This window comes from Phyllostomus hastatus, unplaced genomic scaffold, assembly GCF_019186645.2.
Source record: "Phyllostomus hastatus isolate PE091 unplaced genomic scaffold, TTU_PhHast_1.1 phas_scaffold_501, whole genome shotgun sequence".
Classification (NCBI taxonomy): domain Eukaryota; kingdom Metazoa; phylum Chordata; class Mammalia; order Chiroptera; family Phyllostomidae; genus Phyllostomus; species Phyllostomus hastatus.
Genome location: NW_025334033.1, coordinates 50,753,577 through 50,777,476, shown reverse-complemented (window position 1 = coordinate 50,777,476; position 23,900 = coordinate 50,753,577). Strand labels below are relative to the sequence as shown.

The following is a 23,900-nucleotide window of genomic DNA, read 5'->3' as shown; positions in this document are numbered from 1 at the left end:
GACAGACAGGGAAGTCAGGACAGCCCAAGTTGTCATGGGAACTGCACACTGGCCAAGCCAGCAGCAACTGCTTCCTAGAACCATTCCCCTGGCCCGCAGCCGGGGCGAGGGCGGAGAGAATGGGTGTGACTGGGAGGCTTGGGAGGGAGCAGGTGGTGGGGCAAGGAGGAGAGGGACAGCTAGGACCCACAGGGCGGACAGACTCAGGTGGTGTGGGACTCCTGCCATGAGAGACCTTAGAGGGAAGCAGGTCTGGGACACACCTTGCAGACAGAGTCTGGGATCTGTGGTGGCCATTCTCCATGGGGAGGGAGGGTCAGAGGCAGGCAAGAAGAGTCCGAGGTCTCTCCCCCACTGACCCTGCTGGGGATAAGGTCAGGAGGTCACAGACCGAACCAATCCTGGCCATGGGTGGAGGGGAGAAGGCAGCCAGACTGTCCTCCCCGAGCTCACGTCTCACCTTCCCTTCCCAGGTGACTCTCAGGCTGGCCAGGTGAGTGAGTCTCCCCACTGGGGAGCTGGGCAAGCATGGCACAGAGGGGGACCCATGGCCACCGAGGCTGCGGGGCAGTGTCCTGGGAGGGAAGACAGGGAGAAGGATGGCGTGTATACAGGGATGGTCTGCGGCCCCCTTCAGAAAGGAAGTAGGAACGTCTCCTGTCCGGGCTGTCACTCAAGCAGATGAGGTGTAGAACTGGTTCTAGACTGATTTCAAGTCAGGTGCTTTCCGAGCTTGATTTGCTAAAACCTCGAGGCCTCCTCTGGGAGTGGCTCACGGGGACGCGGGGGCGGAGCTGTGGACAGCCTCAAACCACTTCACTGGGAAGTGGGGCTCCCACCCCTTCTCTGTGCCAGGAGTCCCCTGTAAAGAACTGGGCGTTCCCCTAGAAAAACAGTCTGGAAGAGTGAATCTGCTTCTTCCCTCGCCAGTCTGCCAGTCCCTTCCCTGTCCCCTGCCCCTCCAACCTGCTTACCTGATTGTCCCCAAACGCTGTTTTTCTGAGGAGCTACTTCTCCTTCTGGAGAACCACGTGCCGTCTCCCCAGACCAAAGTTCCGCTTCCAGTCCTCACGGCCCTGGGCCTTGCTCCTCTTCCTCTGTCCACCTCGGCCCATCCTCCTCCTCCTGGTCCCCAGGGTTTGTCCACCTCTGCCTGTGGGCTGTGGGGAGGGACAGCAGGTAGGGCCTGGGACCCTGGCTTCACTGCACTGGCCCTGTGACACTGGGCGGGCTAGTTAACCTCTGGAGCTCCTGCTGCTGTGTCTGAGATCACAGCATTGATACGACACTAGCTGACGTGATACTGACTGGTGCATTACACGCTTCAGTTCCTTTAATCATTACAACCGACCAGCATAGGACAGCTGAGATTAACTAGGTGTAGACATAAAGTGCCTAGCAGAGTGCCCAGCACGTAGCAAACACTTATCACCTCCGGGAGTGAATTGTGAGTGAGTCGGACGGGGAGCCTGGTAGAAGGAAGTATGCCATGGGGGTGACAGAGGAACCAAGAGAAACATTCCCTTGTTTCTGTGCAGGTCACAGCCGGTGTCACCCAAGTACCTGCCCGGGTCCCAGGTGAGTCCCTCCTCCTACTGGCTCCCAGCTAACAGAGAAGGGGGGAAGGAGAGACCATCTCGTAGTGGAGTTAGTGCACGTGTTACACAGGGCTCCGATCAGGTGAGGTCATGCATGACAATGTGACACGTGAACTCCATACATGTAAGGAGCTGGTTAGGTGAGCGAGGCACAGCGGTGCTTTGCAAGTTTCCCTACCCCAGCATCCTTTCCGCGTTCCGCGTGCCTCCCAGCACGTCCAGGAGACCGACCAAAGAGGAAGCACTGCCTAAAGGAAGTCGGGTCCCCAGAGCTCTTCCCCCAGGGCCTGTCTTCCCTGGGGAACACTTAGGGTTCTGCAGAGCCCAGCTCGGCGGTCTCTGGGGTTGGGGACAGAGCACTGTTCCAAAGTCAGACAGCTGGGCGCCTGCTTCCTCTGGTAAAACACGGGCACTAACGCCTGCCCTGCTGCCTCCCAAGGCAGAGAAGTTGCTGGTGTTCATGGCAGTACAGTAAACAGTAAACAGTAAAGCACTTTGCAAACAGATGAATGCTGGAGTGGGAGCCCAAAGACCCGGCTTTGGCTCTGTGGCCAGGAAGCTAGGTAGCCTTGGGCAGGTGGCCATTTCTGCCAGCTTCTGTCCCCTCGCTTGTGCAACTGAGCGTGAGGCTGGATGAGCCCTAATGAGCTCTCAGGTTCTCTGATGCTATCTGTGGCCAGGTCCAGCCTCAGGAGGCTGGGAGGCAGAAGGGGTGACCCGCCCTAGGCTCCACCCCTGGAGGTGGAATATTGGGGGGAAGGGAAGGGCCCCTGCCAGCTTCTCCAGAGGGAGCACTGTCCCTGGTGGGAAGGCGGGTGGCCAAGGGGCTGTGCCCACCTGCTCCCCCTCCCCTTTCCCCCTACAGGACATGCCACAGGAAGACCAATGCCACCACTGCCTGGACCGGGGATTCCAGGGCCCCGGGAAGAAGAGCCAGTGACCGCCCCAGCCAACATGCTGGTGACCCCAGGCCCCCCAGGTACCCGCAGCCAGCCCTGTGAGGGGCAACAGCCCAGAGCCGACCCCAGGGCTCTCGGCCAGATGAGCCCACCGGAGCTCAGCGCCCCTGGCCTCACCCCCCACGGAGACATCGGGGTGCCCTGGAGGACACAGGGGTCCTGACTGGAGCATGAGTCCAGCCAGGAAGGGGGAGGAGAAGGGGAAGCCCTGGGGGCCTGGCTCTTGCAGACTGTGACCCGGAGGCATCTGTGTGCCCTGGTGGCAGGCAGCATCCTCTTCCGGGAGGGCTGACTTTGGGCAGGGGAACGGCTCTAGTTCTCAGGGTGGTTTAACTGCCTGGGAGCCTGTGCTCCCCCCTCCCCCTACTCCCCCACCCCATCCACCACTACAACTGTGAGGGGTTGCAGTGGGGTCGGGGGGGGGTCCCTGGCAAACCCACCTGGCTCTGGAGTGTGCCCTCCCCGAGGCTCATTGTTGGGGGATAGGCAAGGCCAGTGCTGCCTGCTCCCTGTGTGCGTGTGCACTCACGTGTGCCCTCGTGTCCTCGTGTCCACCCTCACACACTCACACACGCCCTTTCTAGGGCTTACTGGTCTCTTAACCTTATAGCCTGAGGTCACCTTGGCGGAGAGGGGTCTTTCTGGCCTTCCTCCGACACAGGGAGAGACTTGGAGCCTGGTGGAGCAGTCCAGGGAATGTGGGCTTGGACCAGGGCCTCCTGCTGCCCCTGCCTGGCCCTCTGTCCTCTGGGCTCAGCGCCCGCCCCTCAGCTCCCCTCCACCGGGCAGGCCGGATGAGCTGGGGGAGGGGGCTCCACTCCGCAGTCCGAGTCTCTGACAAGGAAAATGAACCTGGAGGCAGAAACGGAGGGGCAGGAGGGGTCCAGCCAGGCCCTGCAGCAGCTCCAAGGGGCAGAGGGTACCCCCAACCACCACCAATAGCCTTCGGCCTATCCCTCATTTTCTGTCACCCCCCAAATCATCCCTCCAGGAGAACATTTAGAACCTGGCTGGGGGTCCCCAGGAGCCCCCAGACGGACACTTGGGGCCAGGCCGGTGGCAGGGAGCCTACCAAACGGGCCAGTGTGCTTGTTCGGTTCAGTCCAGTCCAATTTAGCAAAGGCTCTGAAGCCCCACTGTGCGCCACCACAGGCCACATCCTGAGCCGTTCCCTGGGTCTCCAGGGCTACCTCAGGGCTGTGGGGCGGGGCGGGGGAGCCCAGGCCAAGAGGGCTTCCCGCTGAGACGTCAGAGTGCACACAGGGCCCGAAAGCATCCGTCATTCGGTCCGTGGCGTGTCCGCTCAGCGTGCTGTAAGTGTGAGGTGCCTTCCCAGCACTGGGGACAGAGTTCACAAAAGCTGGTCTCCGCCCTCTGTGCGGCCTCTGACCCGAGTCCTGGAGAGTCTCCAAACTGTTTCTGAATTCAGTGTCTGTCTCCCCTTTTTACCCCACAACCACCCCCCACGGTGGTCCTTGTTTAAATTATTCCAGCAGGTCTCTAATAGGGGCCCCGTGTGCCTTCCGTCCCATCCTTCTGAACGAGGGGGCGTGGCAAGGCGAGTGGTCTTTCGGAGACAGCGCTGGTCACACCCCACGTGGCACGACCCCCGTGTTCACACGTCTCAGTGTGGCATTTAAGATCCTGCTCAGTGGGCCACAGCCCCTCTCCCCTGTCCTCCTGGAAGTTCTCCCTAAGCACCCTGCTCACCAGATCTGTCTGTCTGTCTGTCTGTCCAGGGGAAATGGGTAGGATTAGCCGGGGAAAGGAATCACCGGGCAGTGGGGTGAGCCACGCCCCTATTCAGGGAGAGGTCAGGCTGGAGACCTCGGCAGGGCAGGCCCTCCTCAGACTCAGTGAGAGGGTCGTTGGCATCTGCTTGGTCTGGGTCAGAGTGATGTGCTCTTTCAAGCTGCATCCTGGTAGGGCTCAGGGCCCCGGGGGACCTCCGGGGGGGGTGGGGGGTGGGAGGGACTTACATAGGCCATGCTATATGTGTGAATGTGGGAAGGCCCAACTAAGTGTGGGATGAGTGTCCTTTGAGTCCCCCACGGCCTGTCCCCCACGCTCCTCCCACCCTGCTCCACTGCCTTTGCCCACCCACTACCCTGCCATAGCCTCTGCTTTGCTCTGCCTCCAACAGATGTCGACAGATGTGCCACCAACATCTGTGGCCCCGGAACCTGTGTGAACCTCCCAAATGGGTACAGATGCCTGTGCAGCCCCGGCTACCGGCTGCACCCCAGCCAGGCTTACTGCACAGGTATTTGCTCTGGGGTCCGGGGCGCACTCAGTGTTGGGGTGGGTGGGAGCAGGGCCGCTAGGGGACAGAGTCGGGAAAGGGTCCAGGCAGCAGAAGGTCCGAGTCATGCTGGGTGGTGTGTGGGTTGAGGAGTAGTGCAGTTGCTGTAGACAAACCTGACCTTAACCTTGGGGAGACCAGTCTCTGGGAGAAGCATATGACAAGTCTTCAGGACTCCAGGAGGGTGGGAAGCCACCCCAGAGCTCCCCAACCAGTGCCGGGAGCCCTCGGGCCTGTATCCAGCCTACCCCTCAAACCGGCCATCTCGCTGCCTGCAGAGTGGACCAAGGTCCACCATCGTCGTAATGTCTCCACCAGGGCCACCCTTCGGGGAGAGGTTTGGGGGCCAAGGTAAATCATCACACGTGGGCCTGATCACCCCCACCCACAATATTGTACAAAGGAGACATGGCCACTGCACCTTCCGGGAGAAAGGAAGGGATCCGTGAGGCCACTGGGGGAGGGGCCGTGGGCAGGGAGGAGTGCGGCACAGCTGCCCAGGCCCTTGGTGCCTGAGCGGGCCCAGTGGATGGCTTCATGGTGCCCAGCCTTAGAGATATTTCATCTGCCCGGCCTCCTCTGCTCCCTCACCCACTCCTTGCCCCACAGCACCATCCCCATCCAGCCCCTAGCACAGGCAGGTTGCTGGCAGGTGCCCAAGAAAGGCCTCCCTGACCTCCCTCCCCCCCTCCCTGTGCTCAGATGACAATGAGTGTCTGAGGGACCCTTGCCTGGGAAAAGGGCGCTGTGTCAACCACGTGGGCTCCTACTCCTGCCTCTGCTACCCTGGCTATGCACCGGCCACCTCAGGGACCACGCAGGGATGCCAAGGTAAGCCCCTGCCCTTGGGGTGGGCACAGGACCCCACAGAGAGTGTAGAGGTGGAAGTGGATGCAGGAACTCTGTCACAGCTCTGCAGTGTGAGGGGTGCGGGGGCCCAGGGATCCAAGCCCCAGGCTCTGGGCTGGACTTGGGGGGAAGCCAACCTACCCTGACACGGAACTTGAGAGGCACGAATCAGAAAAGCAGCAACACTCACAAAGGCTTTGGGGAGCTGTGGCTAATGTGAAGAGTGAGAGGGTCCAGGGACATGGCTGAGGAGGAGGTCTAAAAGCCAGGCCCCCCATTCTGAGTGACAAGGAGATGCTTTCGTTTAGGGAGAGGAGGGCGACCCGGGAGGCAGCTGGCTGGGACTGCCGGCAGACTGGGCGGGGAACACGCCCCTGTGAGAGGAGTGCTCATTCCGGCCGCCACTGGCCCAAGCGTTTTATTTACGAAGCTCATCATCCCAACCCGTGCAAAGAAATCCTTATACCCTCTTTCCAGTTTAGCACACAGGGGCTCAGAGAGGTGAACTGAAGCTCCCAGGGACCTCACACCTGGCTGTGGCAGACCTGGGCACAGAACCAAAGCCCTTTGGGCCCCAAAGCATGGTCTGCTTCCTCCAGCACACACCCTCCCATGCGAAGTGACGGGCTGGAGGGAGCAGAGGGAACTGCGGGGAAAGGGAGCCGCCTCTGCCGCGCACAGGGCAGTGGCCAGGCCTGGGAACAACGATAGATCCGGTGTGACTGGAGGTCTGTGCAGGAAGTGGCAGGGGCTCAGGCCAGTTGTGAGGTGTCCTGAGGGCCAGCCCGAAGTGCTTGGACGCCGTCCCGTGGCCAGCGGCAGCCAGTAGAGGTCTGGAAGCAGAGAGTGGCGATTCGGTCAGCGGGCTGTCAGGGAAGGGACTCGGGCTGCAGTGCTCCCCACAAGCCGGAGCTGGAGAGGGCAGAGGCTGAGGGCGAGGGGCTTCTCCAGGCCTTGTGGCCTTGGCCCGTGTTGCAGGCAGGGGCACTGCTCTCCGCCGGCCCGGCCCTGGGGGCTGGCCCGGGACCTGCAGTGGCTGCTGCAGGGAGTGGTGTTGCAAGGACTGGCCCACGCGGAGCGTTCTGCTGCATGCCAGCCTGGGTGTCCAGGGTGTCTCTGCCAGACCCAACAGCTGGGAAGGAGGGAGGGAGCTCAAGGCCAGCTGTCCGTACTTCTGCCGTGGGGTCTGGCTGCCACTCACTGAGGCCTCACCCAGGGTAACATCCACTGTCTAAATTGTCCTAGTCTCGTAAAACAGTATCATTATGTCAGTTCATTAATTTACAGTTTCTAGGATTCAAATAATACAATTGAGTAATATGAATTATTTGACTATTAAATATTTTGAATGAGTTGCTTTATGAATAAGTGTAAGTATCTCTTTGGAGTTTAGCCTCCGGGTTTCCTTACCTGGAAATTGCTTGTTCCTGGCTTTTGCTCAGTCTTCCAGCGGCAGTTGCTGGTTTTTCTCATGGCCCTCTTAGAGCTCCTCGCGTGTTCCAGACGCTCACCTGGGCTGAGACACCGCACCTCTGCTGTTTTGTCCTCTGTCCATCATCCTGGTTCACATGCCCTTTTATAACAGAAATCTTTAATGTCGATGCATTGAAAGTCACCTTTGTGCCTTACGTTCATGCTTTAAGAAGTTCTTCCCCACCCTTAAGTCGCAGGGATATTCTCCTACCTGTTCTCTCCTTCAGGTTATTATTTTGCCTTTCACAGCGTGTTTGACTCGTGCGGAGCCTTTCTTCGCACGTGGGCCAAAAGCCAGGCTTTTTCGACTTCCGCTGCTCTCCACGGAGCGCCCCAGTGCTCCCAGCCTCGTCTTTCAGGCCATGTGCTGGCCCCGCCAGCCTGCGGGTCCTTTATCGAGTTCGCAAACACGGCTCTGCCTCTGAGTTCCCTGTTCTCACCCACTGGGATTAGCACTTCCAGAGTGAGGGCCAGTTATTTCAGAACTGCCCACGGAGTTGTTAAAGTGCAGGTTCCTGGGCCCGTCCAGTACTGCCGGCTCAGAACCTGCAGATGTGGGCCCGGGACTCGCTGCGCACTGCAGGGCTGTGCAGTGCTGCTGGAGGAAAACTCTGCCCCGAAGCAAATGACCGTTATTCCGTTCATGCAGTGTGCGCTTTGGGGAGTTCTGTGCTGGACAGCGGGGCCCTCTGGGAGAATAAGGCACATTCTTGACGGTCAGGGAGGGGAAAAGCGAGTAGATGAGCAGTACTGTGAGGGCTGGGTCCTCAGGGAACCCTGGGAAGGAGCATTTGGGTTAGAGGGGAGAAGTGAGTCTCACCTGAGAGATGAGTGGGAGACAGCCAAGTGGGTGGGTGGGGAGCCACTCCGGGCAAGGAGTCAGCTTGTGCAGCAGCTCGTGTGGTTGGGGCCAGGGAGAGTGGGGGAGGCAGGAGCTGAGGTGAGAGACTTAGGCAGCAGGTGGCTCTTGAAAGACCTTACATGCCAGGCTGAGGAGCTTGGATTTTATGGGGTAGGTTTAATGCAATAATAATAATAATAATAATAATAATAATAATAGCAGCAGTTGACACTTCCTCAGTGCCCACCTTGTGGCAGGCAGGCCCTGAGCTAAACCCTCCACCTGGATTATCTCATCTAACCTACACAAGGGCACTGGGGAGTGTTTGAACAAGTCAGCACTGGGGGTGGGGGTGCAGCTGAGTCCTCCATGAATTCGATGGTGGGGCGGGGAGTGCGGCGGGGCCAGAGCGACCTAGAGTTGGTCCATACACCCAGTCTCTGAAATGGGAGCACTCTGCTGGCCATCAAACCGAGCAGAGGCATTTGTGTGAACGAAGCTTAGAGGCGGGACCCGGGCGAGGGGGATCAGCAAATCCAGCAGGACGGAGGCCAGCAGGCAGAGGCCGTGTGAGCCAGGCTGAGCCATGGGGGACCCTGGTGGGGCTTCAGCAAGGGAACGGCATGACCAGGGTTGTGCCTTTGAGCCATCACAGGGCACCCGCATGCTTTGGGACAATGGAATAAACCTCACTGATAGTTCCTCAGCTGCCTAACACGCTGTCTCTCACTTGCTGTTTAATCCCTAACCTTTAAGAAGGCCTGTAAGAGCTCTAGGACCAGACCCATACAGGGGGGTGTGTTGGGAGGGGGACTTTGTTGGCTTCTTCATGCCTTATGGACTGTCCTCTGACCTCAAGACCAGCTCTTGCACTGTGGTGAGGAGACAGCTGTGAGGGTCCCCATGGGACCCCAAATTAGCCTCCCTGGGAGAAAGAGACTGAGGGGGGTTTGCAGAGGCCGGAGCTAGGTAGGTCCCAGATCTGGCACAGAAGCCCCCTGCCAACCATGGCCGCAGCGAGGGTGCCTGTCCTTCCTGGGCCTCAGCATGGGTGTCCTTGTCCTTGGCTTCTGCAGGGGTGTCCAGGACCTCTTGCAGGGCTGGCCCCAAATCAAGCCTTTTCCCTGTGTTTGCAGACATAGATGAGTGTGAGCAGCTAGAGGCGTGCCGTGGGGGGCGCTGCACCAACACAGAGGGCTCCTACCACTGCGAGTGTGACCAGGGCTACATCATGGTCAGGAAGGGACACTGCCAAGGTAAGGAGTTGGGTGCCGCCCTGCCGTCTCCCCACACACTGATGGTCCCCCATGCCCCTTCCAACTTGTCCCTGACTGGGCCCCTTGATGCCGAGCCCGCTCCTATGGACAGAGAGCCGCCTGGGAATATTGAGCCCTTCCACCCCCTCTGCGGTATTTTGGCATCCCGCCTGTCCCCTGAAGCCGAGAATGCAGGCAATTCTGTGTGCACGAGGCCCCGAGGACATCCCTCTGTACACCTGTGCCCCTCGCTGTGAGCTGTGGTGCTCTCCTTACGCAGGGAGAAGGAGTCGCTCTATCTGGGAGGCGCCCAGTACCTCAGCTCAGCCTTCTTGCCAAAGCTTTCAGGCTGTGAGCTCATTCAGACTGGCCCATATCCTAGATGACCAATAATAATTGTCTGTGTGTTGGACACCACCAACAAATTCTAGCTGAGTGAATGAACGAGGGAATGCGCCCTGCTCTTGCTGTGACATTACCAGCTGGCTTGAACTGGTCGCTGCTGTGCCACCTCCTGGCAGCTCTGCCCCTGCCACCTCCCTGCCAGGCTGGGGTGTCAAATACTTGCAAGAGCTGGCTGGGGCTGTAGGACAGAAAACTTTGTCTGTACTCCTCACATGTCACCTTCCCCGCCACCCCCCCCCACCCCATGGCTCCCTTGTGGCGCTCTGCCTTTAAGACTCAAGCCTGCGTGATCAAAGGCAGAACCTCTTGTCTCCAGCAACGTGGTGGAGCCAACAGCCTGGCGTCTCCAGGGAAATGGGGAGGGAAGGGAGTTGGCATTTTGCGGTGCCTACCTTATGCAAAGTCCTGTGCTAGACACCTGAGAGTTCACCGTATTTAAGCATCACAGTGTTATGAGTTTGACCTTAGACATCATCAAAAAGAAAAGCAGAATGACAGGAAATGAACGGAGCAAACACCAGGACGTCAGAAAGATCTGATGTACCCTCACCGAGCGTGACAGGTGACCGAGCATGTCAGGTGACTGAGTGTGTCCGGGCGCAGGCTGTGGCGGAGACAGGCCTGCATTCGGCCCCTGTGTCCGTGTCTGAACACGGAACTGTCGTGCCCACGCAGGGCTCCTGTGAGGGCCGAATATCCGTGCAACGGGCGCATGCGGACCCTCCACAAACACGGGGAAGTGTTACTCTCTGACAGCCCCGTTCTTTTCCACTTCCGGACCCCCCATGCCCTGGACCACGCCTCTGGACCATCCCCTTCCCTTCTTGAAGGAAAGGCTCCAGACACACACCTCGGCTGGGGGGTCAGGCTGAGTTCCTGGCCCAGGGCAGACGCCTGAATCTGCTGAAAGAAAGACTGACGTAGCCCGCACACTTCTCCAGGTTTCCATCGGCAACCACAGCCGGGGCCATCACCCCTCACCCCAGGATGCCAGTCAGTTTCCGCTCCCTCTTCCTTCTTTTTCCAGCTGAAAAACCACTCTTTCCCCTTAAACTCAAAGTCTCTGGTGACAGGCCTGAGTGGTCTGGACGGCAGCCCATCCAAAGTCTCAATGGCACGTCTGTTGTACCAGGACTCTGGGCTCCGACCGAAAGGGGTGAGATTCCCCTGCAGACTGCCAGGGCTCTGCGGCCCCCCACCCACAGCCAAGGTCACCTGAGCCTCTGGCTCCTGACCGAGCACCCTCCCCACCCTGCGCTCTCACGAGTAACAGAGGCGGGCACCCTGACCTTTCCTCCTGCAAAGGGAAAGCGCTCGTTCTCCCGGTGTAGGGGGCGGGTTGGCAAGCCGGTCCCTGGAGTGACAGTTTCCATGGATCTTCTGGGGTCTCTGCAGCAGCCTCATACCAAGAGGGTGTGAAGTTTTAGTCACACGGTCTCACTGTCTGATCCACAAACCTTCCCCAAGCGCCCACGGTGCCCCAGCCACGGGCAGGGAATACAGCAGTGAGTAGGAGGGATAGCGCCCACCCCCATGACCAGAAGAAACCTGCCCAGACAGACCGTGATCTTAGATTGAAGTTCAAACCCAAGGCCCGGCGGAAAAGGCTGGCTCTACCCCAGGCACCAGAGGGCTGCTGGAACGCCTCAGGATATCGGGTGACAGTCCAGCCAGTGCCTTTAACTGGGGCCGGTTAGATGTGGCATCCACTTCGTGCAGATTCTTCATCTGCTCTTTTGTTTGCTTTGGCTAACGGCTCCCATTCAGAAGAGGCCCTCCCGGGCTCAGGTGGAGAGTAAGGGCCTCTGGGCTCTTCTGCCCTCCCTCCCCCACCTGCTGACAGCCCTCTCAAGCGTGTGGTAATCCTGGTCACCACTGGCTGGGGCTCTGAGGAAGGAGGCCAGCAGCAGCCTGCCATGATAGACGAGGTGATGGAGCATTAACAAACAGCCCCAATCTTAGTGACTTAGAACACAGCAAAGTTTTTTAAAAACATTTTTCATACGAGTTTATTGAGCCAAACGGATGACACATGCTGGGGGCAAGATTGCAGATGCTCCCAAAACAGAGCAAACTTTATATCGGACCAGTGCCACGTGTCCCTCACGGGTCAGCTGAGTGTCCTGCCTCATGTGTCGTAGCTCTAGAACCAGGCCAAAGGAATGGCCAGCATCTTGTATGCGGCCAGTCTCTGTGGAAGAAAGAAAGAGCGCTCTGCAGTGTTGCATGCAGTTCAGTGCTTTGTCCTTAAATCACAAAGGTCTAGTCCCCTGGCCCCACCCAACCACAAGAGCCCAGGAGGCAGACACAAGCCCACCATGGCCCAGAAAGAGCTGGAAAATTAAGTGAGCAGCATCAGGACCCCAAGCCCCTAATCCCCAGCACAAGGCAGTTCATGCCTCACCTCCGCAGGTGTGCCCAGAGAATTGGGGCCAGGGCAGACCTCAGGGTTCTGTGCTGCTGGCACGTCTGATCTTCTCCCTGCACTGCCTCGTCTCTGCAGGAGAGGTCCAAAGACTTCGTTTTTCCCCAGTGTGGTCTTAGAGGAGGACCTTTGCCTCCTCCTTATTCTCCTTCATCCCCAAAGTCTTGCCTTCCTGAAGCAGGGATTGCTTATCATTCTCAGCGGCTCTGCCCAGACTCCTGGTACCTCAGCCCGGGCCAGCAGGCCGTGGGGCTGGCCGCTGTCTCCGGGTGGCCAAAGTGGCGGTCTTACCTCCTTCACTCCCTCCATCTCCGTCTCCTTCCCTCTGGGTCTGTCTTTACAGAAACCCTTACTGGGGTTTAGCGCGGTGTCACCACACCCAGCGAGGGGCTCTGGGCCACCCTCTCTCTAGAGATGAGCCTAATCTCCACGTGTCCAGGGTTACCGTGGAGTTCTGAGTGTCTCCTTGCAGATACCCCCTGACTAACCACCTGCCCTGTGGATGTCTTCCTCTCCTTCTGGACTTTCAGGATGAAGTTTTGGCCTTGAGAGGCCCTGGTTCCCTGGATCAGAGCGCTTCCATGCGTCCTGTCTCCTACTGACCCAGCAACCTCAGGGGAGACTAATTTCTCCCTCCATGCAGGGCCCACTTCCCGTTCTGTGATGACATCCTCTGGCCGTAGTCCCCTGGCGGAAAGCCTGTGTTCTGACCCCCGGCCCTGCCTCCTTCTTTCCTCCATGGAGCGGAGTAGGTCTTCCTCCTGAGCTGTAGGGCCTCTGGGTCTGCGAAAGTGGGCAGACTCCCTTCGAGACAGTGACAATGACCCATTGAGGAAAAACAGACCCTCCCGCTTCCTCTGGCGCTCAGTCAACCTGTACGTCATGAGTGGGAGCCTTGACACTGGGCTGCAGGAGGGACACAGTGTCCTCCTACAGCCCCGACCCAGGGCTCTGTCCTTGTGGGATGGCCTTCCTATCTCAGCCGGACCCCCTGGGCCCTTGGATGTGGACTCCCCATGATGCCGGGTCGCATCGGCGAGGGCCCCGTGAGCAGTGCCTGGGAGTGAGATGCCCATCCTCCTCCTCCTCGTTGTCGCTCTCCCGGGACTGCAGCTCCCCTCCCCCCAGGTCCTCTCTTCCCCTTCTCGTCCAGGTGGTGCTAGGGCTCATCCTTTCTGGCTCACTTTCCTGGACCTCACCAGGGTGGGTGCTGGGAGCCCTCCAGGGTCCTTGACTGGAAGAAAAGTCATCCCTCCAGCAGAGGGACCCTGCCTGTGTCCGCCCTTAGCTCTGCACCAGCCTTGGGGCTGGTCGTGTCCACATCCAAGACTGAGGGTCACTGTCAGCCCCCATTTTCTGGAGCAGGAAGTCCATTTTGCCTTTGTCACCCAGCTGGTGATCTATTCTGGGGTCTGCTGTGCCAAGCGCATTCAATCCCAGGAATTGTCACCACTTGTAAAAAGCAAAAACAATAAACCAGGGAGACATGGAGGCCGTTCCCACCGGTCCAGCTCATGAAGTGGCGCCCCCTCACCCTCCCACAGCTAGTGGCCACCGCAGCCTCTCACACCCACCCAGGGAGCGGCCCTTTCTAAAGTTCTTCCAGGACAGTGGGTGGGAGGTGGAGTTGGGAACACAGGACAACGCTCACTTTTTCCTACTTTCCATCCCCGCAGAAGCTGACATTCCCCCCCTCCTCATCCGAGGGCAGGGTCAAGGATTTGCTTCCTCACAGACCACGTGCTGTGGTTCCCAGGGATGACCGAGGGAGGGGCTGTTGTTTTGCAGATATCGACGAATGCCGTCACCCTGGCACCTGCCCTGATGGGAAATGCGTCAACTCCCCCGGCTCCTACACTTGCCTGGCCTGCGAGGAGGGCTACAGGGGCCAGAGCGGGAGCTGTGTAGGTGAGGGCTGCTTGCCAAGGCGCTGAGAGGACTGCTTAGGCTTGGGACCTCTGGTGGAGCCCACACACAGGGAGAGAAAGAGGAGGGCAGAGGGAAGTGGTTTGGAGGCCATTGTCCTTCGGGATCCGGCTGGGTCCCCAGATGACGCTGGGCATGAGATGGGTGTGCGTCAGTTACTGATGCTCTGCTGTCTGAATCAGCTAGGGTGGGGACCACTTTGGCTCCTTGGTCCTACCCAAGGTCCCAGAAGTTTCTGTGGCTGGATCCTGCTGCGTAGAGTGAAGTGCCGAGCATCTTGGGAGGAGGCTGAGTCCAGTGGTGTGAGCCAGCAGCCTGGCCCGCTGGGGTTTCCTGGGAGGAGGGGTCTCCTGTCGCTCTGCATCCCAACAGCAGTGTCTAAACAGCAATGCCTAAAGGAACTGCGGGTGCTCTCCTCCCTCCACCGGGGGCTGTGTGTCAGCTGTAGGAGGAAGCGCTTTCCCCGCAGCCCCCGCAGGGAGGAGGGCCCAGGGTTCACAATGCCGGGAGGGGCTGAGCCGTGAATAGATGCTTTGAGGCTCAGGAGAGGGCAGACCTTTCCCAGGCCCTTGACACTGCCCTTCAGCCACCCAGGCCTAGCTTGCTCTTTCTCGGCATTGCCGCCTCACCTCTTACCGCTGCTTGGGAAGCTGGGAACGTGAGATTGTACTGGTTTGGTCGGCAGGTAAGAAGCCAGAGAGGTTCAGGACCATGGTTAGGCGAGTCAAGGGTTTGGACACTTCACTCTAGGTGTCCTTGGACTGGCCACACCAGCCCCAGGGCTGAGGGACCTGGCCCCCTGTTCTCAGTGTCACTGGAGAGAGACGAAGTGCACTTGGTGGGGAAGGGCACCTGTGCCACCAGGACCAGGTGTGGGGCCAGAAGCAGGTCTGACCTCACAGCGTGCCCGGGGTGGCTGGTGGGTCCTCCGAGGGGTGATTCCTTGGCCTCCTAGTGGAGGTGCTCTAAGCCTGACAGAGGGGGCTGCACGAGGGAGAGGAGGCCAGCGGCCATCCTGGGCTTCTCTCCCACAGATGTGAATGAGTGTCTGACCCCCGGGGTCTGCTCCCATGGAAGGTGCAGCAACCTGGAGGGCTCCTTCAGATGCTCTTGTGAGCAGGGCTACGAGGTCACCTCGGATGGGAAGAGCTGCCAAGGTACAGACACGCTGAAGCGCCCTTCCTCCACAGCAAACCAGCCCGCCGCCCCTCCCCCGTGCGCGCGCTCTCCTGACCCGCCCTGGTCCCGCAGCCCTAACCGTGCTGACCCAGCGCATCGCTGCCTGCCCAGACCTGTCTTCCCCCCTGCGCCCGCCCACCTGTCAGTCCTGGCCTGTCTGTCCTGCAGAGTCCCACACGGGACTCAATGGCCTGTTTCAGATGTCAACGAGTGTGCCAGCCGGGCCTCGTGCCCCACAGGCCTCTGCCTCAACACCGAGGGCTCCTTCGCCTGCTCGGCCTGCGAGAGCGGGTACTGGGTGAATGAAGACGGCACTGCCTGCGAAGGTAACCCGGTGCGGGGGGGGTGGGGTGCGGGTGGCAGAGACGGCCTGAGACTATGATAGAGGCCCTCTTACCTTCCAAAGAACACTCCATTTGTCCCCTAGCTTTGGGCTAACGCTGAGGGTCTCCAGGCTAGGCCAGAGCACACTATCCATGGACTTGGCCCCAAGGAGAGCTTCTGTGGTCATAATCCCCAAGTTTAGAGGTGAAGAAAGGAAGAAACGGGAGCCACAGAAACAAGAGGGAAGCTTACAGTAGAGAGAGTCTTGCAAGCTCAGACAGAAAGGCCCGGGGCGTGGCAGGTTCCTGCCTCACCAGGCGGAGGAAGCCCTCCCGAGCCCCCAGGTGACCGCCCCTGTCTGCCCCAGACCTAGACGAGTGCGCCTTTCCGGGAGTCTGCCCCTCAGGAGTCTGCACCAACACTGCCGGCTCCTTCTCCTGCAGGGCCTGTGACCAGGGCTACCGGCCCAGCCCCCAGGGCCGCACCTGTGAAGGTAAGAGCCCCTGCAGCAGGTGAGGGAGGCTAACCCCTCACGGTTAGAGAAGGGAGTGGCCAGGGCACAGCAGGGCTGTGCCTAGACCAGGGGCCCCTCTGTCCACTTCAGAGGGTGGGATCTGATGCTGTGGACACCTACGGATCCAGAGCTAAAGGGCCGATGAGCCGCTGGGTCGCAAGCTTCAGTGGGCATCAGCCTCGCTGGGCGAATGCAGCTCCTGGGCCTTGTCCCTGTCCTGCTAAATGAACCTCTGTGAGGGGTGGGGAGGAGCTTGAGATCTGGTTTCTAACAAGCTCCCCAGAGGTTCCTCGTAAGGGTGGTGCCAGCCTGTTTCTGGAATCTCAGGCCAGCTTGAAGGCTCTCCTTTCTGTTACCTTCTCAGGTTGTGTGTATGTTTCCTTGATTTGTTTCTCATTTGTTTCCCCGCTGCTTCTCAGTAAAACCTAAGCCATCTCAGCCGTGAGGGCAGTGGGGTTTGGCCATCCCAGGCCAGGGTTGCCAAGAGATGCCGAGTGTCCCCAAGGTGGGCACTGCAGGGGCAGCTGCAGAAGCCCAGCCAGGAGGCAGGGTCGCCTGCTGGGCTGGGGCAGAGGTGGGGGGAGCTTCAGTCGTTTAGCTCCCCACAGGCTCCCTTACGCTGGCTGTGCTGCTCTCCAAGGGGATGGCGTCTCTTTGGGGCCAGGCTCCCCAGGCAGGGGACCCCCCCCACTGGGTCCTGTCCTTGGGAGGTGCCGCCACCGGCCTCCTTCCTCCTGTGTGACCCTGCAGATGTGGACGAGTGTGAAGACCTCCAGAGCAACTGCCTGGGAGGCGAGTGCAAGAACATGCCTGGCTCCTACCAGTGCCTGTGTCCCCTGGGCTTCCGGCTGGCCAACGGCACTGTGTGTGAGGGTGAGTGGCTCAGGTCCCCACGCCCGGGACTGTGTGGGGAGGCAGGGATATTCCCCAGGAGACACCACTGCCTATCTTCTCCCTGCAGATGTGGACGAGTGCACGGGAGAGGAGTACTGCGCGCCCCACGGCGAGTGCCTCAACAGCCACGGGTCCTTCTTCTGTCTCTGTGCACCCGGCTTTGTCAGCGGCGAGGGAGGTGCCAGCTGCCAGGGTGAGAAGCCAGCTTGGCCGTGTCCACTTACTGGCAGCAGAGGGCGCTAGAGGCTGTGTCTAGAGTACTGACATGAAGTGCTCCAGCTCCCTCGCACTGGGGTGGGAACACGGGGAGTTGGAGAGCAGTGAGAGGGAGCCAAGTGTCCGGAGCGACTCTTTCACCAGGGCCTCTGCGATGTCTACAGCAGACACGCACCCTCCAAACTCTTTGGTGTCACCCTTCTCCCCTTGACAAAGCCCCCGTTCCAGGGCTCCTGCCCCAGCCTGGCCTCTGGCCTCCAGCTCTGAACTCTTCCTCTGACCTTCAGCCCTTTCCTACCCTGGCCCTCTCATGGGCTACCTAGGGCCCACGGGAAGCCACCCAGGGCCCTCAGGACCCGGGACTGGGTCTGCTGACAGGCGTCTCTGTTTTAGATGTGGACGAGTGTGCAGTCACAGACTGGTGTCTGGGAGGGCACTGTGTCAACACCGAGGGCTCCTTCAGCTGTCTGTGTGAGACTGGCTTCCAGCCCTCCCCAGACAGCGGGGAGTGTGTGGGTAAGGGTTCCCTGCTGGGGGACAGGGCTCTGCCCCACATCTTCCCACCGCCACCGCCCCCCCACCTGGTGCTCAGCTCCCCGGGACCGGGAGCTGCAGCTTCCGGGAAGCAGGGCCCTTGCCGTACACTAATCACCCGGTGGACAATGCATTTATTTATTGAGCCTCTGCTGACTCAGGGACTGTGCAAGGATGACAAAGTGAAGACAATAATAATCCTTGCTAGCAGAGCGCACAATCTAATTTTCAAAGCCAAACTGATTCTGAAGACATTTATTAAACACCTGCTAGGTTTGATGTCTTTCACTAGGACACATAGACAGTTACGGGCAATCTTGAAATTGAGTGAGAGAGACAGGTATGAAGACAACTCTCTGTAATACACTCTGGTGAAGGTTTTATATGGACAAGTATAAAGTGCTCTGCTTTCGGGAGAAGGGGGTGGGGAAAAGGAGGCTAAGAGCTCAGTAATTGTTCCTAAATAGCATAGAGCTCTCTTTTAGACATTTGTCCCTGCCGGGTCAGGGGAAATGACCCTGAACCTGATGTTTTGGGGTTGAGATGCTCACAGTAGTTTCAAACTATATCGAGGACCCCCGAGGTTGTGGGGACATGATCTTGTAATGCCAGAGAGGTGGGGCGAGAGCGGTGACCTGGCCACTTCTATCCCCTTTCATGGCTCTGGGGACAGATATCGACGAATGCAAGAACTATGGAGGAGACCCGGTGTGTGGGGCCTGGAGGTGTGAGAACAGCCCTGGCTCATACCGCTGTGTCCGGGGCTGCCAGCCCGGCTTCCACATGGCCCCAACCGGAGACTGCATCGGTGAGCAGGGAGGGGGCTCACGGTGGGGGGGGCTGGAGACGCCTACCTTTCGTGCATGCAGCTAGAAGCTATTTTGTCCTGAGGACACTACTTTTGCAGCTGTTTGAAAGTTTGTATTTTTTCATGTAGCAGGACTTGTGCACAAACTGAAGAGGAATGTTAGAGTTTCCTTGTGCTGTGTTTAGAAGTTACTGTTCACAGATCTTGGTGTCACTAGCCCACATAAATGAGTGTCCCCAGGGAGTAAAGAGAGAGTGTGCCCCACACACTGGTGTCCACTGTCCCGCAGACATAGACGAGTGTGCCAACGACACCGTGTGTGGGAGCCACGGCTTCTGCGATAACACCGAGGGCTCCTTCCGCTGCCTCTGTGACCAGGGCTTCGAGACCTCATCCTCCGGCTGGGACTGCGTTGGTGAGAGGCCTGGCTGTCCTGGGTAGAGGCCCTGGGGCCCTCCTCCTGAAGTGGTCACGGTTGCTCGGCCCACGTCCTCTCCTCCCGTGTCCTCTGTTCCTCCTTCCTGCTAACTCATGCCCACTTCTGCTCCCCTCCCCCAAGACCTAGCCTCTTTGCTTTGAGGGGATGAGTATCTGCCCCCCAGGCGGGAGGCAGGGGCAGAGGGCATGGGCTGCCTCCTCCCCACCCACGAGCCTGCCCTCATGCCTGGCAGACGTGAATGAGTGTGAGCTCATGCTGGCCGTGTGTGGGGCGGCACTCTGCGAGAATGTGGAGGGCTCCTTCCTGTGCCTCTGTGCCAGCGACCTGGAAGAGTATGACGCTCAGGAGGGGCGCTGCCGCCCGCGGGCGGCTGGAGGTGAGCGGGCTCCACACTCGACCCAACCATCATGCACAGCCACTCTGTGGCTTGCTCTCCCACCACCCCAGCTCCCGAGCGGAGGCCTGGGCCAGGACTAAGGCGGCGTGGGCAGGGGTGCAGCCTAGGAGTGGAGTGTGGGGAAGCAAGGAGTCGGAGAGTGCAGCAAATGTCAAGATAAGAGGGCATTCTGCCCCAGGCCCAGAAACATCCAGGAGGCTGCGGGGTTGTGGGGGGCACTATAGGAGGCTCAGGAAGCTCTGAGGCCACTTAGGGTGGCCCTAAGGATCTCAGATTGAGCCTTGGAGGGACCCTCAGTCCACCCTCAGGAAACCCTCTGGAAGCAGAGCTAAGCTGGACTCTCCTCTTTCCTCTCCGCCCCAGAGCTGCTGGGTGCAGCCTCTCTTCCCAGGTGGACTGGGACTCGGCTGGCCTCCTCTGACGTGGGGAAAAGAAAGCAGGACCTGGAACAGGAAGGGTGGGAGGGGATGGGGTAAGGGTGAAGCAGAGGAACAGGCAGGGGGCACCCGCACTGTGGTGGCAGAAGGCAGGCTGGTATGCTGGAGAGAACAGGGACTTTGGCACCCAAAGAACTGAGGTCAACTCCCCGCTATGCCACTTAATAGCTGGTGGTTGTGGCAAGTCGCCCAACTCGCCTGTGTGTGCAAGGGAGCTGATGAGAATGATGCACCCCACGGAGTTGTGGAGGGCGCCAAGGGAGATGTACAGGTAAAGGCAGGTGGCACACTGGGAAGTGGTATGTAAATGGTAAGTCTACAATGGCAAAGGCATCGCCCAAGGGCCATGAACAGACAATAACAAGGAGCACCTGTCACACACAGGCCAGAGTGTCCCCTCCGCCCCGCCGGGGGACCACCTCTCAGGCCCCCTCCGAGCAGAATGCTACGCTGGGCCCAGAGGCCAGCCACCCTGCGCCAGCCTCCTGGGCCGGAACACCACGCAGGCCGAGTGCTGCTGCAGCCAGGGAGCCAGCTGGGGGGCCGCCTGTGAGCCCTGCCCGGCCCCGGACTCAGGTACAGCCCCTGACGGTCCCGAATCTTCTTGGGGTCGGCTTTGCAGGGGGACACTGAGAGAAGGGGGCAGAGCCCTCCTCTCTCTGAGCTCGGGTGCCTCCCCACAGTCGAATTCAGCGAGATCTGCCCTAGTGGCAAAGGCTACATCCCTGTGGAAGGAGCCTGGATGTTTGGACAGACCACATACACAGGTAACCTCCCTACGCATCCTGACCCCACCCCCACCGAGCTCTGCTCCCCTGAACAGGTCCAGCCTGGGCCTCCGGGAGGTCCCAGGGAAGCTCTGCATGCAGCCAGAGACTCCCTGGGGCTGGGGTCCTCCAGAGTTTTGGCTGGAAGTTCTGGCTGGATCTCCCCTGGGAATGTTCATAGAACCCCACCTTGGTTGTTCTGCTCCCCGGGGCTGACCCCCCGCCCCCAGGATGGGGCAGTCAAACTACAACGCCTTGACTACTCTGTCTCAGGGCACAGGGCGAGAGCGGGGGTGCTGCTGTGCAGAAGCCAGAGGCAGCCGCCTGTCTCCCTGGCCCCACTGACAGAGCCAGCAGCTTTGGGGGCCTGCACTCAAAGTGGGTAGTTCAGGCCTGAGCACCCTGATCCGAAAGCTGGAGAAGGAAATAACAGAAAATGAAGTAGCTTTCCTGACTGAAGTGCTTGCTCTGTGCCCAGCACTATTTTAAGCATCTTGCATGTACTAATCTTTTAATCCTCATCATAACTGTAAGAAGTTAAGTAGTCATATCTACATTTTTTTAGGTAGAAAACTGAGGCAAGGAGAACTTAAACAAGTGGCCCGGAGTCACCCAACTAGCAGGTGTCGGGGCCAGGATTCCAACCCAGCAAGTCCGGCTTCACAGTCCCGAGCCTCGGGTCCGGCCTCACGCTGCTTCTGGCCTTCCCGCAGATGCTGACGAGTGCGCCATGTTCGGGCCCAGTCTCTGCCAGAACGGCCGCTGCCTCAACACGGTTCCTGGCTACATCTGCCTGTGCAATCCCGGCTACCACTACGATGCCGCCGGCAGGAAGTGTGAGGGTGAGGACACACTCCGGCCCTCCCCACCCCGGGCCCACAGCTGAGTGCTCGCCCAGCCCTGCCAGCCGGCCCTTTCTTGTTGGGAGTTGCCCTTCCGGGGACAGAGGCCAGCTGCAGCAGGCGGGGCTGAGGTGAGGGGAGCCCTGGGGACCTGTTGGAAAAGCGGCCCCAGGAGGGGCCTCTGGGGCTTGGCTGGGGCAGGGGAGGGGAAGCAGGTGCTGGGTCTTCGTGATCAGTTACACGCAAACCCTGTCCACGAAGGGGTCCGTGGGCCAGCCTCCTTGGCGCTGCCCCACGCACCCCTCCCCTCTTCCCGCCACCACAGATCACGACGAGTGCCAGGACATGGCCTGTGAGAACGGCGAGTGCGTGAACACGGAAGGCTCCTTCCACTGCTTCTGCAGCCCGCCCCTCACCCTGGACCTCAGCCGGCAGCGCTGCGTTAACAGCACCGGCGGCACGGGTCGGTGGGCCTGGGGTGGCAGGGCGGGGGGCGGGCCTGGACTGGGGGTGGCGCTCACATGCCCGTGTCTCTGCCACCAGAGGACCTGCCCGACCACGACATCCACATGGACATCTGCTGGAAAAAAGTCACCAATTACGTGTGCAGCCAACCCCTGCACGGGCACCGCACCACCTACACAGAGTGCTGCTGCCAGGACGGCGAGGCCTGGAGCCAGCAGTGTGCGCTGTGCCCCCCCAGGAGCTCTGGTGCGGGCCATGCCTGTGGGAGTGAGGGGGGACACCTCCTAGCAGGGCTGGGCCTCAGTGTAGACAATGCGCTCGCTCACCTTGGAAGAGGAGACTCAGAGAGGAAAAGGGCGGCCCTGTCTTCAGTCCCTGTTGTCTGGGGCCCAAGTAGGGCAGGCTGTGGGGCAAGGTGGGGACAGCAGCACTGCTGGAACTCCCAGAGGGCGGCAGTCCCAGCCTGCACCCTCTCCCTGCTCCCCGACAGAGGTCTACGCTCAGCTGTGCAACGTGGCCCGGATCGAAGCAGAGCGGGAGGCCGGGGTCCACTTCCGGCCAGGCTACGAGTATGGCCCCGGGCCCGAGGACCTGCAGTACAGTCTCTATGGCCCAGATGGGGCCCCCTTCTACAACTACCTGGGCCCCGAGGACGCCGTCCCCGAGCCGCCCTTCCCCAACACAGCCAGCCACCCAGGGGACCGTACCCCAGGCCCTGAGTCTCCCCTGCCGCCTTCAGAACTCCAGCCCCACTACGTGGCCAGCCACCCAGGTCTGTGTTGCTGTAAAAGTGGGACAAGGCGGGCACCAAAGCTGCTTCACTTCCATCTCCCCCACCTGCCAGTCCCTGCCAGCAGGGCGAGGAGGGGGGAGAGGAGAGATATACCAAGCCCTCTCCCCGGGTCACTCAAGGGAAGGGACAGCTCCAAATGCCCACGTCAGACTCTCACAACTCCCTCTGACAGACTAGCACAGGGCACGAGGGGGTTCGGGACACCACCGTCCCCACCCCCAGAGAGCCCCTGTGGGCGCCAGTGGAGATGGGAGACGGCGGCGGAGGACACAGGCCCACTCGGTGCCCGGCTCAGCTCCCTCGCCGCGTGGGGTGTGCAGAACGACCTGCTCTGCAGTTCCAGCTGGTGACCTGGAACGCTAATCAGGGACCTGTGACCATTTCACAGGCCCGCTGTGGGGACTTGGTTTGACAGGAGCAATGATCCCAGCACTCTGGCCTCAGACTCTAAGGGGGAAGTCAGGGCTGGCACCTGCGCCACGTACCCACCGCAGGCACAGCCACCCACTCAGACTGACGCAGACTGACCGCCCTGGGAGTGGTCGGGGTGGGGGCCCCTCCAGGGCTGGGGCCTGGCTTAGGCAGGGAAGAGGGTTGGACAGGCCTGGTAGTTTTGCTTTGTGTTGAGTGAGGGTAAACCCACTTTTGCTGTCAACCTCCTCCCAGCAAAAAAAAAAAAAGGAAAATTTTAACCAAACACCCTCCCACCAACCACAAAACCAGAACTGTAAGGACACCCCACTGCTCAGGGGCTCCGGCCTCAGGAAAGCAGTGAATTGCAACCCTTTTGGAGGCCTCATTTAAAGGTCTCATGTGAAGGTCTACCTTACCTAAAATGACTCTTTTAAACAGTATTGCCTTTTGTTTTTGCATCTTTTTGTGAGTTTGATGACCGTGCCCGGCCCCACCGGGGCAACTGAACAGGGCCAACCCTTTGCAGTGCAGGGTGAGGGTCCAGCCTCGGGGACGCCCCAGCTTCCTTCTCTCCCTGACTTCCTCCCACCAGAACACCAGGCCGGCTTCGAGGGGCTTCAGGCGGAGGAGTGCGGGGTCCTGAACGGCTGTGAGAACGGCCGCTGCGTGCGTGTGCAGGAGGGCTACACCTGTGACTGCTTTGAGGGCTTCCACCTGGACATGGCCCACATGGCCTGTGTGGGTGAGTTCCGGGTCCGAGTGGCAATGCAGGAGCACTCTGGCCCCGGTGGCTCCGTGCAGAAAAGCCAGACTGGCCCATGGCTCACTTTAAAGATGTACGAC

General features: G+C 59.9%; 1 protein-coding gene across 2 annotated transcripts in view; it reads left to right on the top strand.

Moving 5' to 3' along the window:
- Positions 1-23,900, top strand: part of LTBP2 (latent transforming growth factor beta binding protein 2) — an 86,817-nt gene that overhangs the window by 62,406 nt on the left and 511 nt on the right. The window contains exons 13-35 of one of the 2 annotated variants that reach the window (XM_045823245.1): positions 474-493; positions 1,539-1,578; positions 2,464-2,577; positions 4,701-4,820; positions 5,562-5,690; positions 9,159-9,278; positions 13,897-14,016; positions 15,069-15,191; positions 15,414-15,539; positions 15,905-16,030; positions 16,802-16,924; positions 17,013-17,138; positions 17,555-17,677; positions 18,369-18,503; positions 18,793-18,918; positions 19,175-19,318; positions 20,161-20,352; positions 20,460-20,543; positions 21,257-21,385; positions 21,711-21,848; positions 21,929-22,096; positions 22,341-22,622; positions 23,650-23,799. In XM_045823245.1, coding sequence (XP_045679201.1) covers positions 474-493; positions 1,539-1,578; positions 2,464-2,577; positions 4,701-4,820; positions 5,562-5,690; positions 9,159-9,278; positions 13,897-14,016; positions 15,069-15,191; positions 15,414-15,539; positions 15,905-16,030; positions 16,802-16,924; positions 17,013-17,138; positions 17,555-17,677; positions 18,369-18,503; positions 18,793-18,918; positions 19,175-19,318; positions 20,161-20,352; positions 20,460-20,543; positions 21,257-21,385; positions 21,711-21,848; positions 21,929-22,096; positions 22,341-22,622; positions 23,650-23,799 — 2,958 coding nt within the window. The remainder of the gene's footprint in view (positions 1-473; positions 494-1,538; positions 1,579-2,463; positions 2,578-4,700; positions 4,821-5,561; positions 5,691-9,158; positions 9,279-13,896; positions 14,017-15,068; positions 15,192-15,413; positions 15,540-15,904; positions 16,031-16,801; positions 16,925-17,012; positions 17,139-17,554; positions 17,678-18,368; positions 18,504-18,792; positions 18,919-19,174; positions 19,319-20,160; positions 20,353-20,459; positions 20,544-21,256; positions 21,386-21,710; positions 21,849-21,928; positions 22,097-22,340; positions 22,623-23,649; positions 23,800-23,900) is intronic. The other variant, XM_045823246.1, reaches the window with a different exon arrangement.